Raw genomic sequence first — 14339 nt, forward strand, 5'->3', positions numbered from 1 at the left:
GATGTTCAATGTATCCCTCCCCCCTTAGTAACACGGCACACAGCAAGCCTATAGTCAAGTTCCACGTAGGTACGCGGATTTTCCTATCTTCAAATTCTGAGCTTATGTTTGTTCACCTTATCAGAAAGTTGAAAAGTGACGTCGTCAGAAAACACCACAGAACAAATAAATTCATCATCGTTTTCAATTAAAGTGTACATACTTGTGCAAAAATTTCTTCGTAGCACTTTGTCCTCTGGTATTAGGGCTTGCAGCAACTGTAGTAGGTATGGATGGAGTCGCAACCGCTTGCAAAGAATCGTGCCTTTAAATCTGTGTACCATTTGCGGATTTTAGGCCCACTGGGTGGATCTGCATCAAACTTTGTTCGGTAATGCTTTTGCACATTAATAACTGACTGGTTCACATGAAAATTAAGCTCTTCTGTCGTCTATAGCAGCCATTTCGCCTCAACAATGAACAAATTTGTTTATATGCACTATTATGAGGCGTTTTATCAAGTAGGGAAACAATGTTAACACAACTAAACTTTTTGAGTTTCTCTTAACCATTGGTACTATTTTCATGCATCTCTGATTAATGGAATGTAAATTACATGTGTGCCGACTTAGCTATAATTTGCACATTTTTTTATCAAGACTATCAACTCCGTCCTTCGTGCAATTATAGTATTCTATACGAATAAATAAATAATGACTCACCCAATAATATTAGTAACGCAAGTGCTATGCGCGGTCAGGTTACACAACTGCTGACACACTGCTCAGAAGTTAGACGGGTGATGATGTCATAAAAACGCGCTGACCAGCCTATTCTTCTCTAAATGCTCTCTCTCTCAACACTTTCTCTCACTCTAAACTGTCTGCACCGTGTAAACGGTCCGGAGAGTAACTTAGAGTTTAGAATTATATAAATCTCATGAGAGCTCGCTATATTCTGTCACCGTGTAAACACTCCGTTAGACAGCTCTCATGATTCTTCAGAACTTCGCTCTGAACTGTCGCCGTGCAAACGTAGCATGATTATTACTTTAGACCTATATTTCAAGAGTTATGCGCAAGCTTGTATAATCTCGTACGCAACAGTCGCGAGAGTTAATGAAAAAGTTCAACTTAGCTGACTAATTTAGAGTAGCTATAATGAGAGCTAACACTATATGCGAGTTCTCTGTTCAGGGTGTTTACACGCGAGAGCAGTTTTCAAGTCCGCTCAATTTAGACTCTCTATTTAGATATTAGAGTCAACGAGATACCTGCACGGTGATACTCAGCTATAATCTCTAGCTCTCTTCTCTAAACTGTCGCCATGTAAACGTAGCATAAAGTTTCAAATGTGATGCTTCTTCTGCTATACCGCAAAAATAATTTATACTGGCAGAATCTATGCTTTGTATCATATGAGGTGATAAGCGTGAATTTAAAATTCAGTCTATCGGCAGCAGATGCATCTAATTTTAATTGTACACCCTTTGACACAAACATTGTAGCGTGAATTTGTCTGCCGTTCGGGCTAACGCGAGACTCAAGCGAGGAAAAATTAAGCATCGAGGTCAGAGGATGAAATGAAGTCATAGCAGCGACGTATCTGTATATCACGGAACGACATATTCCCTATGAAGCCTTTATGGCTTAGCGATGAAGTTCTTTCTTCTTGTTACAAATACCGGGCTTCGAATATCTCTATCTAAACGCACGCATGTAAACACAGCGCACACGATGATTCCCGAGGTATTCCGAAATGGGACTCAGTCTCTGAACAGCGATCAATTTCCGTGTCAAAGGTGTACATTTTATGTGGCACTTAATAGGCCAGCCGCACTAATTTTACACATTTCCTCAAAGCTAGATTCTTTTAAAACACATTGTCCATCAAAACATTTGTTTTTAAGAGATCAGCTAAGTCACCACGTGTATTTTTAAATTCACAAATTGTGTTTTTCACAGTGTCAATATTTTCTGATAATGGCGGTTGCTGTTTTGCTGTTTCTGAATTGTTTTTGATATACTAGAACATTTTATTGAATGTAATAAAGTTCATTTTTCACACGCTGGTCACTCAACAAGGATTTTACAACGTCAATAGAAGCAGCACTTTCTGGATTAAGAGAATCCAGCACATTCTTGATGGCTTCACAGTGCTTCAAGTAATATTCTATAACTTCCAACCACGTTTCCCATCTGACCATTACTGGTCGTGGTGGCAAAAGTATTTCTGGATACATTTATTTCAGAATCTGAATTCTGCTTGGGGTTTTCAGAAAAATCTTCTTTCCAATGGAAATTAATTGTTTCACCGTTAGCGAAACTTGTATGATTGTTTCAGCAATGTGATGGAAAGCACGCGCAGAATAATTTAAGTTAATCGTTTTCGGAAATAAAACTTTTAATACCTTTGCAGCTTTGATCATGTATGAAGTAGCGCCAGTCAGAAGTAGCAAAACTCGGTCATGTTTTATGTCATGAAAACCACAGAACACCCATCATTAACCAATTTATCCACAGCTTTGTGATTGCATTTTTCCATTAAACTATTAATTAACAATATAGGTTTCCAAGCAGTCTCATTGTTCATGGAACCTATCACAACATTGCCGATAATATATTGTTCTTCTGTGTCTGTAGTTTCGTTCATTGACATCCAGATGACGTTTTCCTTAATCTTCTCCAGAGATTTTGGATACAAGTCTTCACTGTAGTTTTCCGTAAGGGTTACTGATCCGGAACGCTGTGAGTTGTAATGCCTCTATAAACTGTAAGAGTGCTGAGATTTTGACTCCTCAAAAAGGTGTATCCGATCCGATGGGAGTACGGCAAAGATCAGTGTTGAATTCAACTCGTTTCCTGATATTGTTCGGATGCGACATAAAAGTTTGATGTAATCTGTTCTTCCTTTTCTTGCCAGCTTAGTGCTTAGCCGTAGAGATGTGCAGATTAGTTACACATCTCTTGCGTTGCCATCGGATTTACACGTATTGCAGAATAACATTTTTCCATCTGTTGCAAAAACCTTCATATTTAAACTTATAATTTTTTTAATTTGATAATTACACTGAACAACAAATTTTTACTTTCTGTCTTGCTCCGAAATAAAAATAGATGAATATTACTAATATGTGTGCCCTAAATCTGAATTTAAAATCCAAATTGCCCCATCACGTACCATTTTCCGGGGAAGATCAATTGAATTTTTTTTATGAAAAAACTTCTTTGTTTTTATTCTTCACTGCTACTGATAAAATTACAACACACTAGGGATTCAAAATTCCTCATAACAGCCTACTTGAAAAATGTGTACTAGATATAGAAACTATGTTACATAGTTTCAAACACAAAAAAAAAAAACAATAAAATATTTCATGTGTATAGATGAGAAAAATCTCGAAATGTGAACTTACCAATTAAAAGGATTTTCTGGGTGACTTCAGTTTATGACTAGACCCGGGATTGTCTTTTACAAGGAACGAACAATAGTCTGCAAAAATGTTGGATGACGATCTTTCTTTATATCGCTTTCCCATTTCAGATATTTCTTGATGAAATCTTTCCCCATCTCAAAGAAAGAAATCAAAATAAGAATGTATAAAGTGTATTTTGAGAAACATATTACACCTCATTTTCTCATATGCACTTAACGTGGTTTCCACAAGTTCTATGTAGTTGTCTGCCCTAGAATTTCCAAGGAAATTTAAGCGAACGTCTTTGAAAGAGCGCAATGCCATTTTTTCTGTAACAGAAAGTTTTTTCTCAAACAAAGAGCCAGGCATAACTTTGCGGATTTGTGGACCGATGAAAATGCCCTCTTTTAATTTGCCTTCATTAAATTGGTAAAATCTCCTTTAAATACTGGAAACCACACCCTTGTTTGTTCCTTGCGTAGACCTCACCTTGAACTATTATGAAATTTACTGAATATAAGGGACCAATATCTGTTTATTTATTATAAGTACAAAAGAATATTCCAACAACCATAAGAAACCGGAAATAGCTCATGAACTCAATAAATGTATTAGCTTTTGTTTTGTTTCCAACCCCCAACCCGCGCCAGATGTTTCCTGGGAGAGCTCTTATCGAAAAGTGAAATCCTGGTATACTTAAAAACCTTACATGATACGAAGAAAAGATATGCATTTTCGGATTCAGCACACATCAAACCATAAGGGGCACATTGTTTTAAGTCGGAGCAAAATTATTGTTGTTCAGTGTTATATAGTACGTCCGCTCAAATGAGAGCCACTTGGAACGTGCGATTGGACACGCAGCGAGCAAGTAAGCACGCGACACTGAACAGGTTCCATGTAAACAACGCTGCGTTGCCATCTCTACCTTCTGAAGATTGAATTGAATCTTCGTATGCGTCTTGTAAATACAGAACTAAAACACGAACACCTATTCAGAGTCCGTTGAGTCACTATTTAAATCAATTACACAAGATTTCAAGCCAGCTTCTAAGGAGCGTTAATCACTTTCTTCTATCTTTACATGTTTGATATACCCGCACTTTACCCAATTCTTTTTAATATTAATATCATCCATCACATTTACTATTAAATCACGTGTTTCGTCAACAGATTTATTGCCCAATGTATTTTCTGACCGGACATTTCTCTTCAGTTCCGACCAAACTAATTCTATGGCTTTGAGACAAAAATGGTAGAGGGGGGGCAGTCGTAGTACAACATGGCCATATTTTGATGATAGTTCGTCAATTACATACATCTTTCTTCTATGATGGCTACGTTTTATCTCCTGCAACAGATGTAACTTTGTTGTTGGGTCTGGCGTGGGCAAAGGGATGTTATTTTCGGGCCATTCCATGTCAAATCAACACAAAAAAGTGGACTTTTCAACCCGACCACCTCAGATTTTCATTAACTTTGGTGGGATGGTAAAGAACCCTAAGTTAATTAATTATGTAAAATTTTAGCCCTCAATAATGCACGATATCCATACAGCAATTCTGTCAATATTAGAAAAAATGTAAAAATGTTGCATACTATGTCAACAAAAATAATTCATAACGTCTCTTCTAATTGAGGTAGAATCTTAAACTTGGGCTTATTTTAAAGCTAACGAATCATACTTGTCAATAAAAATAGGTTTGCATCAAAGTATCGAATTCTTTATTGAATGGTCACGTGAATCACATTTTAATATTGAATATCTAAAAATGCAGGGCACAAATTATTTCGTGAAAAATGTATGTTATAGAGGTAAGAGTATTCTCCCCTTGGTGTAAGTTTCATTTTGGAAACGTTTCAGGAATATCAGCAAAAATATATATCAATGCATTGGTTTGTAGCACTTAAACCCATCTTACACCAACACTGCATGCGCGCGAGTTCGTACTTGGTCTGCGTCATGGTTCTTTCATGAGTCACAGTTGATATAGGTCTCGCAAGTACGGATTACCGACGGAAGGAATGCGAATCTAACACTGCGATAAGGAAGAGCGGGCATCAGGAAAGGTCATGAGATAACTTGAATGATATTCAAGAGTACAGTCGGAAGAGAAATGACATCGATAGAATCAGTCTTGCGTTGTTGTGATAGTTACATTACGACTTTAGTTTGTTCCATTGCATGTGAATACGTGTCTTGTATCGCACGGTATTATTATTTCATTCGTAAACATATGTTGCGCGTTTAATTAGCTTGGAATTTTTCTCTTGCTACGTTCTTTATTTCCACAGCGATGTCCTCATTTGTTCATCTTCTTGGAAGAGACAGTACTTCCATCGGCTCGCACCTCTCCTCCCTCGGCGTGCCTACATACACACGTTAAAACAGACAGCAACGCCACCATTGGTTTTCGGTAATCGTTTCTTGCGCGAGCTATACAGTCCTCAACTTACATACAAAACGAGTATCTTTTTCAAGTGCAGTGTCTTTAGTTTTTGTAGTATGTGGTAGTTTTGTGTGTTATAATGGAGTCGCCACAGTTGATACAGTCCTCAACTTACATACAAAACGTGTGATATTTTTCAAGTGCAGTGTCGTTAGTTTTTGTAGTATGTGGTAGTTTTGTATGTTATAATGGAGTCGCGTTTTAAGTTATATGTTTGCTGCAATCCCTTCGAGAAATCAGGGAATTGTAATTACAAGAAAAATTTAAGAATTGTTATGTTGTGGATGCTTAATGTATTTCCTAATTTAAAACAGGAACAAAAGGTGTGCGCTATGTGTCGCAAAGAAATAAAAAATAAAATATGATGCTATTGAAAGTATGACGCAGAATCCTGAGAATGACTGTAGTAACGATGAAGAATACGTCGATTTTACAGCAAATGTAAATTCATTAAATACAAGTCTTGTTGACTTAGGTGTGTCCCGTATTAAACGAAAAAGTTTACGAGAAGAGAAATATAAGAGACAAAAATTTGAAAATGTTGAAAAAGCCTTAAAAGAAAAAGTCTTTGATATTAATGACGTCTACGATCCAGAATCTTCATCAAGGCCTGATTCTGCAATTTTAACTCAGTTGCAGAAAAAATTTCAAACTTCAGGTAAAAGTGAGAAAATCACCATTTTGACACTACTACCTAAAAACTGGAGCATAAATAAAATAAAAAAAGAGTTTCCTTTAGCTTCTGAATACATGATTCGGGAAGCTAAAGCTCTGGCAAAAGAAAAGGGAATTTTGTCTTCACCAAATCCGAAACCAGGAAAAACCTTGCCCGCGGCTGTTGCTGTTGAAGTTAAAGAACTCTATTCTTCTGACGAGATAAGCAGAATAATGCCTGGTAAGAAAGATTATGTCACGATTAAAGAATCAGGGAGGAAAACACATGAGCAGAAGAGATTAATTCTGGGAAATCTTAATGAATTATATGCAGAATTTAAAAATTCTAACCCTGATATGAAGGTAGGATTTTCCAAATTTGCAGCTCTTAGACCAAGAAATTGTATTCTAGCTGGAACAAGTGGAACTCATACTGTCTGTGTCTATGCCACTCATCAGAATGTAAAACGCATGCCGGAAGCAATTAAAATTTCAGGTCTACGTGGATTTATAGAAAATTCTTCTTTATACCTTCCAACTTATCAACATTTCTTGGCTACTATAGTGTGCAATCCTCCTCAAATAAAGTGCTTGTTCAGGAAATGTAAAGAGAGAGTTTAGAGAAATGTTTCGAAGAAAACTTCATTGAATCAGTGACCTACAAGCAGTGGATGACGACTGACCGATCAACGCTTGAGACCATAGTGAAACCCACAGAAGAATTTCTCGATTGATTCTTGGACAAACTTGGTGATTTATTGACCAACTCATTTATATCATCTGAACAAAGTAAGTTTCTACGTGATATGAAATCTTCTCTACAGCCATGCCACCTTGTTGTATTATGCGACTTCGCTGAAAACTATTCTTTCGTAATCCAAGATGAAATTCAATCATACCACTGGACTAATGTGCAGGCAACCATTCATCCTTTCGTAATATATTATAACGAGTCGTCATCCGATACAGTATCTATTAAAAGTCTGGTAATAATTTCAGACTGTCCGAAACATGACACTACAGCTGTACATCTGTTTCAGAAATATCTAATAGAATTTATTAAAACAAACATCTGTAATTCACCGCAAAAAATTATGTATTTCTCCGATGGATCGGCTGCTCAATATAAAAATAGAAAATATTTCCTGAACCTCACATTTCACGAAGAAGATTTTGGATTTCCAGCAGAATGGCATTATTTTGGCACATCGCATGGCAAAAGCGCATGCGACGGTGTAGGTGGGACACTTAAAAATATTTGCGGCTCGTGCCAATTTGCAGAGACCATCCGATAAACAAATAACTACACCCAGTGAATTGTACATCTGGACAAAGGACAATCTCCCAAACATTAATACTGTTTGTCTGAAAAAAACTATGCTGAAGAGGAAAAAATGCTTGCTCCTCGATTTGCAAAATCTACCGTAGTGCCTGGAACACGCAAGTTTCATACAGTTCTGCTGTTTAGGATGGGTATTATACTTGCTAAGCAGTTTTCAAATGCAGCTGAAACAACGCAGCATCCTGTCTGGAAAGATGATGAGGTGATTTCATCTCAACAATGAAAGGTAAGTATTTCTTACAAAACTTCAGGTTTAACAAAATCCATGTGACAATAATTTATTTGAGGTAATAACTGAAAAAATTCTAATTATGCAATACGTGTTAAATTACATAGCGACATTCAAGAGTATAATTAAATATAATGAAATAACGAATGTGTGGACATAAGTATCGCGAGCTGTACGGTTAGCTTACGCTTGCAGTGACATAATAATTTTTATCTTTGTAACCTATGATGATTCCAAGTTGAAACTTATCAGTTCATTATATGACTAACTGAGGCGTACTATATATTTTTTTCTTTAAAATAGAAGATCCGCATTTTTAAATATGAATATATGAAAACTGTTTTACCATGTTTTTTAGTATACTTGAATACTTGCAGAAAACAATATAAGCAATAGAAATAATCACATATTAAGAATATATCATCCAATTTTTGTAAATTTATCTGAAAGCGTGGTTGAGATATATAATTTTAATTGATGCGGCGTACTTACAAAAATATGATTTTTCATCATGTTTGAAACGCCACTGACAGAAAACGAAAAGGACAGGAGATGTGAAATTAGGCAGTTTTAGTTAGCTCGGCAGGTAAAACAAACCCTCAAATTTTGAAAGAAATCTGAGTCGGTCGGGTTGAGCGCCTTGGTGATTTGATATGGAATGATCCTTTCACGTATAAATGTTTTAATGACGTCTATTGTTGATCTAGTGGTAGGTAGGGGATTCACAATACGGGAATGGTATGAGACATTACCCATAATGATGATGCACTGAGAAGTTTATTTCACGTTGGAGCTATTTTATTTTGATAAAACTCATACACAGTTCTTCGTAGTAAGTCCGTTACGAAACCATCGGTTTTACGAAATTTTTCTTTCATGTTTCGATCAACGTTTTCTTGTGTTGATTTACCTTTTCCAGAGATAATTCTCTTTATTGTTCCGCGAGACACTCCTATAGCAGCACTGGTATTTTGCTGTGGTGTCCGGCACTTACCCGCACCGTCTTTGAAATACGTATAAATATTAATAATAATTAACACTGTTCTTGTACAATCTTACCACGTTCTAATGGCGACGTCTGGGTTTACGTCTACGACTATTGTTATTATCCGTTTCCCAAGGACGTCACATTATAATAGTACGAGTACAATCACAATGTATGGAACATAAAAGCCACAATATACACTTACGGTCTTCTGCCTTGTTCTGAGGTAACTGTATTATACTTGCGTGCTCGTCTGAAACCGAATACTATATGAACTTGTTCTCGGAGCACCGACTTATATCTGTCAACAGCGCTGGCGTACCAACAACCAGCCGCGTGCTTCAAGACTGAAACACCAGACGCCTCCCGCTCAAGTGGCTCTCATTTGAGCGGACGTACTATAGATCTAGCTTCTTTTGACATAAAACTGATTAACCGGGTTGGTTGATGCTTTGCAGTTACGTGAGGGATTATCATGCCAATGATCTTCTCTAGCTGATTCAAAGGGAAGTTTGCTATTGTTAAGTTACAGCCGCATAGTTTTAAATCTCTCTTTGTCTTCTGAAAGACTTCACGTTCGGAAACAATTTTTGTATATTTTATGTAAACTTCACCTGCACTGCCATACTTTCTGTCAATGAAAATGAGAAGAGTTCTGGTTGTCTTTGCTGCAGAAGAAAAATATTGTAACAAAGGGTGGACGCATCAGAGCTTGCTACGCGTGCAGTGCTAACTAAAGTGAGACATTGTTGTCTTGAGTTCGACCCCGATAATTTACGAAAAGCGAGTGCTGTGATGGAATCATCTAGTAAACGCCAAAAAGAAAAGAACTAAACAACTATAGATAGTTACAATATTGCATTAAAACTGCTAAATATGGAAAAAAATGTGTAAAATAGATTTGTATTATTTTGTATTAATACAAATAACATAATTTTATTGATAAAGTTAAGTTTAAAAATATACCTTTGTGATAAAAAATATGTATTTACATATAAATCCTAGCCGTGCTATAATAGCGTCGGACCGTTGAAATAAAGGTCATATATTCGCAATAAATTATCAAATTGTTCACTATCCATTCTCAAAAATAATCTATACTCTGTTCAATCTTCACATTCCAGTTCTCTAAAAAGTTCATCTCAGTAAGTAGCCCACCTCTATGTAATATCCGTCGTGACTATAAGCTTTTTTCGGGTCCTCAAGTCATCTTCTAACATCTTAATATTCAGTTTGCAATGTATTGATATGTTAGTTGTAGACCGAAGACCGCTCGGCTGAGCAGCGTAACGAGTAGGCTAACTGGTCAGGTGTAATCTAGACATTAAGAAATGGCAATTATGAAAGGAATGAATGGTGTCAAGGAACAGGGCTTCAGTGAACCAGCAGACTTAATGACGAACCGCATCAGTAATTTATATTCGCTGCATTTCAGCGACATCAACTTTACTTCTCCATCTATAAAAATTATAATATTTATTCTTGTATCGATTATAATTACTTTCGAAATTGTATGAACAGGTTGTAAAATGCAAAATGTGTTGGACTTCGAACCCATCTCATCATCATTGCTATCATTACCATAGCCCGGGTTCCACCGCTATGGAGTAACGGTTAGCATGCCTGATCGTGAAGCGAGAGAATCCGGGTTCAAATCCTGGTTGGGATCAGTTACCTGGTTGAGGCTGAATCCTGGATTCGTTTCGCTGGCATTATCACCTTCATGATATCCAGAGGCTACCTAACCTTAGTAGTTGATAAACCGTAGTAAAATGACCAATTAAAGAAACAATAGCAGGGGTTAAGTTCATGGTGCATGGGGCTATATTTGTACAAGAGCTCGGCCGTTCAGCGACAAATATCATTCACAGAACAGGAGTGCTAAGCACAATAAACCTCAGGCTGCGGTGTAAGTCTTCGGGCCCTTCTCCCGAAAATAGAAAAAAAAAAAATGGCCAGGGGCATAGATGCCATTTCTTCGTGATGTTGTCAACGAGCAACTGCCAGCATGTTAGACTGCCAGAAAATGTATAATTTTTAACCTTTCAATGCCTAAGATGTTTAAACTTAGTCGCAAAAAATTTAAATATATTTGATAGAGCAATAATTATCGGGCTTACTTACTAGAAAGACATAGACAGTTCTCTCTCTCACGCGCGGGAAGGAGCGACGTTGTGAAGTTTGCGGTAAGGCTGATTGTTACGCCCTCCTGTCGTGTCGGAACTCAGTAGCTAACGTGAACTCGTAAATTTTTATCATACGGACTGTTTGACTAGACAAACAGTAACAAAAGAGTGACAATGTGAATATGGTACAGTGTGCAAATAATAAGTAGTACAAACTGTAATCAAGATTTTATTGTATAAATTTGAAATTTTAAAGGAAAGATACAGTTTTTAGCCACATGGACTACGTTACAACAACCAATAATGTCTCGTGGAGAAGTGTTAGGCCTTCATAAATCTGAGTGTCATAAGGTGGCGAGCAATACAGAAAATAGTGGGATGTGTGGCTTATCTGAGCCAGGCGTTTCAGATATTAGTAAATATAATAATAACGCAGAATCAATTATGTCTATTTAATTTATCTCGATGATTTAAATAGGGCGAAAGATGATAGTAATTATATTTCTGATGATCCTACAAGATGAATAATAAATTAATCCCTTCGCAGTCACACCGCTAAACGAAGTTACCTTACTCGAAATATGGACAGTGATTTTAAAAATTCATGCATACAATATATTTACTTTCCCGAGTAGGCTACACTTAAAAGTTTGTTTTACAGAACCATGAGGAATGGTGAGAAACAACAAGGATAGTGTCAGTTTCTCTCCATTAACAACTTGCGGCCATTTATTTTTGTATATGTAAAACCTAAATTATTTACGATAGCGTGTAAAGAAACACTACCGTGGAAGATTCCGCATCTCGTAGCGAAATTTGCATCTTCTTTAATACAATATAAATACACTCTGGTTGGCTGGTTTGAGTGATTACCATAGTGACGCCTTGAAGCCGCTGAACTGTCAATACTTTTCTAATTTTGCATAGAATGTAATGTAAATAACTTACCCTGTGTATTCTCAAAGAGATGACAGAAGCACGCACTTATGTGTCCTAAAATGAGACAAGGCTAGGAGGTGGGGATTGCAAAGATAATGTCATGAATGAATATATTCATCCATGGTAACGTAATGGTCTAATGGATAACTCTGTAACGAAAGAGGCAGGTCAATTTCTGGAACTATCTCTATTCAATGATCAAAGGAGTTCTCAAATCTCTTCGTTCAGCGACAGAAATACAGTAATGACAGAAATGGTTTTTATTATTTACCGTTGGATATTTCTGTTAAGACAGTGACGGAATTTTCACTGCACATAAGGTAGCTTCTTTATTATTAAAATGTCAATCTTTGGTAGTCCTCTCATTTTCCCAGTTAATATTCTGTCGAATATTATTAATTAATATTAATTAATAATATAATAGGAGGAGTGATAGTAGGAGGAAGAATAATGAAGTGTATAAGATTTGCTGATGATATGGCGTTGTTGTCAGAAGAGGAAATGATACTAAGGGATATGCTGCTAGAGCTAAATGACAGCTGTGAGCAGTATGGAATGGAGATAAATGCCAACAAGACGAATATCATGGTCATAGGAAGAAAAGTAAAGAAAGTAAACTTGCGAATTCTGAATGAGGCAGTAGAGCACGTAAAAAGCTTCAGATACTTCGAGTGTACTATAAGCAGTAACATGAGCTGCTGCCAAGAGGTCAAAAGGAGAATAGCAATGGCAAAGGAAGCTTTTAATATAAAAAGGAGCATCTTCTGCGGACCTCTGAAGAAAGAAGTAAGGAAGAGACTAGTGAAGTGCTTTGCATGGAATGCAGCATTATATGGGGCAGAAACATGGACATTACGACGAAGTGAAGAGAAGCGAATAGAAGCAATTGAAATGTGGATATGGAGGAGGATGGAGCGTGTGAAGTGGACAGACAAAATAACAAATGAAGCTGTGTCGGAAAGAGTGGATGAAGAAAGAATGATGCTGAAACTGATTAGAAAGAAGAAAAGGAATTGGCTGGGTCACTGGTTGAGAAGAAACTGCCTACTGATGGATGCACTGGAAGGAATGGTGAACGGAAGAAGAGTTCGGGACAGAAGAAGATATCAGATGATAGACGACATTAAAATATACGGATCATATCAGGAGACAAAGAGGAAGGCAGAAAATAGGAAAGATTGGAGAATGCTGGGTTTGCAGTAAAAGACTTGCCCTTGGGCAGAACACTGTGAATGAATAAATATTCTGTCGACGGTCAAGAAATGTGTGTTATTCAATCTCAAAGCTCCGATAGCCAGCTGCCTGCAGTAATTTTCAAAAATGAACATTTACATAAAAGTATAGCTACTTCAAAATCACAGTAAACATGATCAGAAAGTGCCGCCTTCAGTCTCTTCCATCAATCTAACTTGAAATAGCATGAGGCTCATGGCTTTCCTCTGTAAAATGTACAGATACTTTCTCGGCTGAACAAATTAATGTACTAATTGTAGTAGTACTAGTAGTAGTAGTAGTAGTAGTAGTAGTAGTAGTAGTAGTAGTAGTAGTAGTAGTAGTAGTAGTAGTAGTAGTAGTAGTAGTAGTAGTAGTCATAAAATATGTTTCAAAACATTCACTGCATTATAGGCATACATAAATAAAGTAAGAGAATTTACTTTGTACCTATATTACTTTGCAGGTGGATGCAGTAACAGGAGAAGCCAGGACCTTTAATGATATTCTGAGAAAAAGTCTCTGTGTGGCAGAATGTCTTTATGTACGAGGTGTAAAGTCTGGTGATGTAGTAGCTATCTGCAGCGAAAACAATCTCGACTTCATTTTACCAGTATTAGCAACATACTACATTGGAGCAGCATGTGCCCCAGTCAACCCTAATTATACTACACGTGAGTATGTGTAAGAAAATAGATACATATTTCAGAATTGCCATTATTACAAAGAGCTAAAATTAATCTTAAACACTATAATTTAATAGCATGTTTAGTCATACGGCAGGCGACGATACATCTCTGTTAGACAAAAAGTTGAATGAACTCTGGGCGCGTTTTGCTTGATCCTTCAGTATAAAGTAGGATTCTGTGAAAGTAAGACTACAGTCACAATACGAACTTCAGTGTAAACGTAAGTCTGACGTAAGCAGGATCTTAAGGAAGAAAACTTTATCATTGAGAATCAGAAACGTTTACATAGGAAATAACCAATATTCTAATGGTTCTCGAG

At 36.8% G+C, this 14339-nt stretch overlaps 1 protein-coding gene across 5 annotated transcripts in view; it reads left to right on the forward strand.

Moving 5' to 3' along the window:
* The window catches only part of LOC138700157 (luciferin 4-monooxygenase-like), a 271422-nt gene that overhangs the window by 104652 nt on the left and 152431 nt on the right, over nucleotides 1-14339 (forward strand). For all 5 annotated transcript variants that reach the window (XM_069826548.1, XM_069826545.1, XM_069826550.1 and 2 more), the window contains exon 3: nucleotides 13798-14005. In XM_069826548.1, coding sequence (XP_069682649.1) covers nucleotides 13798-14005 — 208 coding nt within the window. The remainder of the gene's footprint in view (nucleotides 1-13797; nucleotides 14006-14339) is intronic.

This window comes from Periplaneta americana, chromosome 5, assembly GCF_040183065.1.
Source record: "Periplaneta americana isolate PAMFEO1 chromosome 5, P.americana_PAMFEO1_priV1, whole genome shotgun sequence".
NCBI classification, from domain to species: Eukaryota; Metazoa; Arthropoda; class Insecta; order Blattodea; family Blattidae; genus Periplaneta; species Periplaneta americana.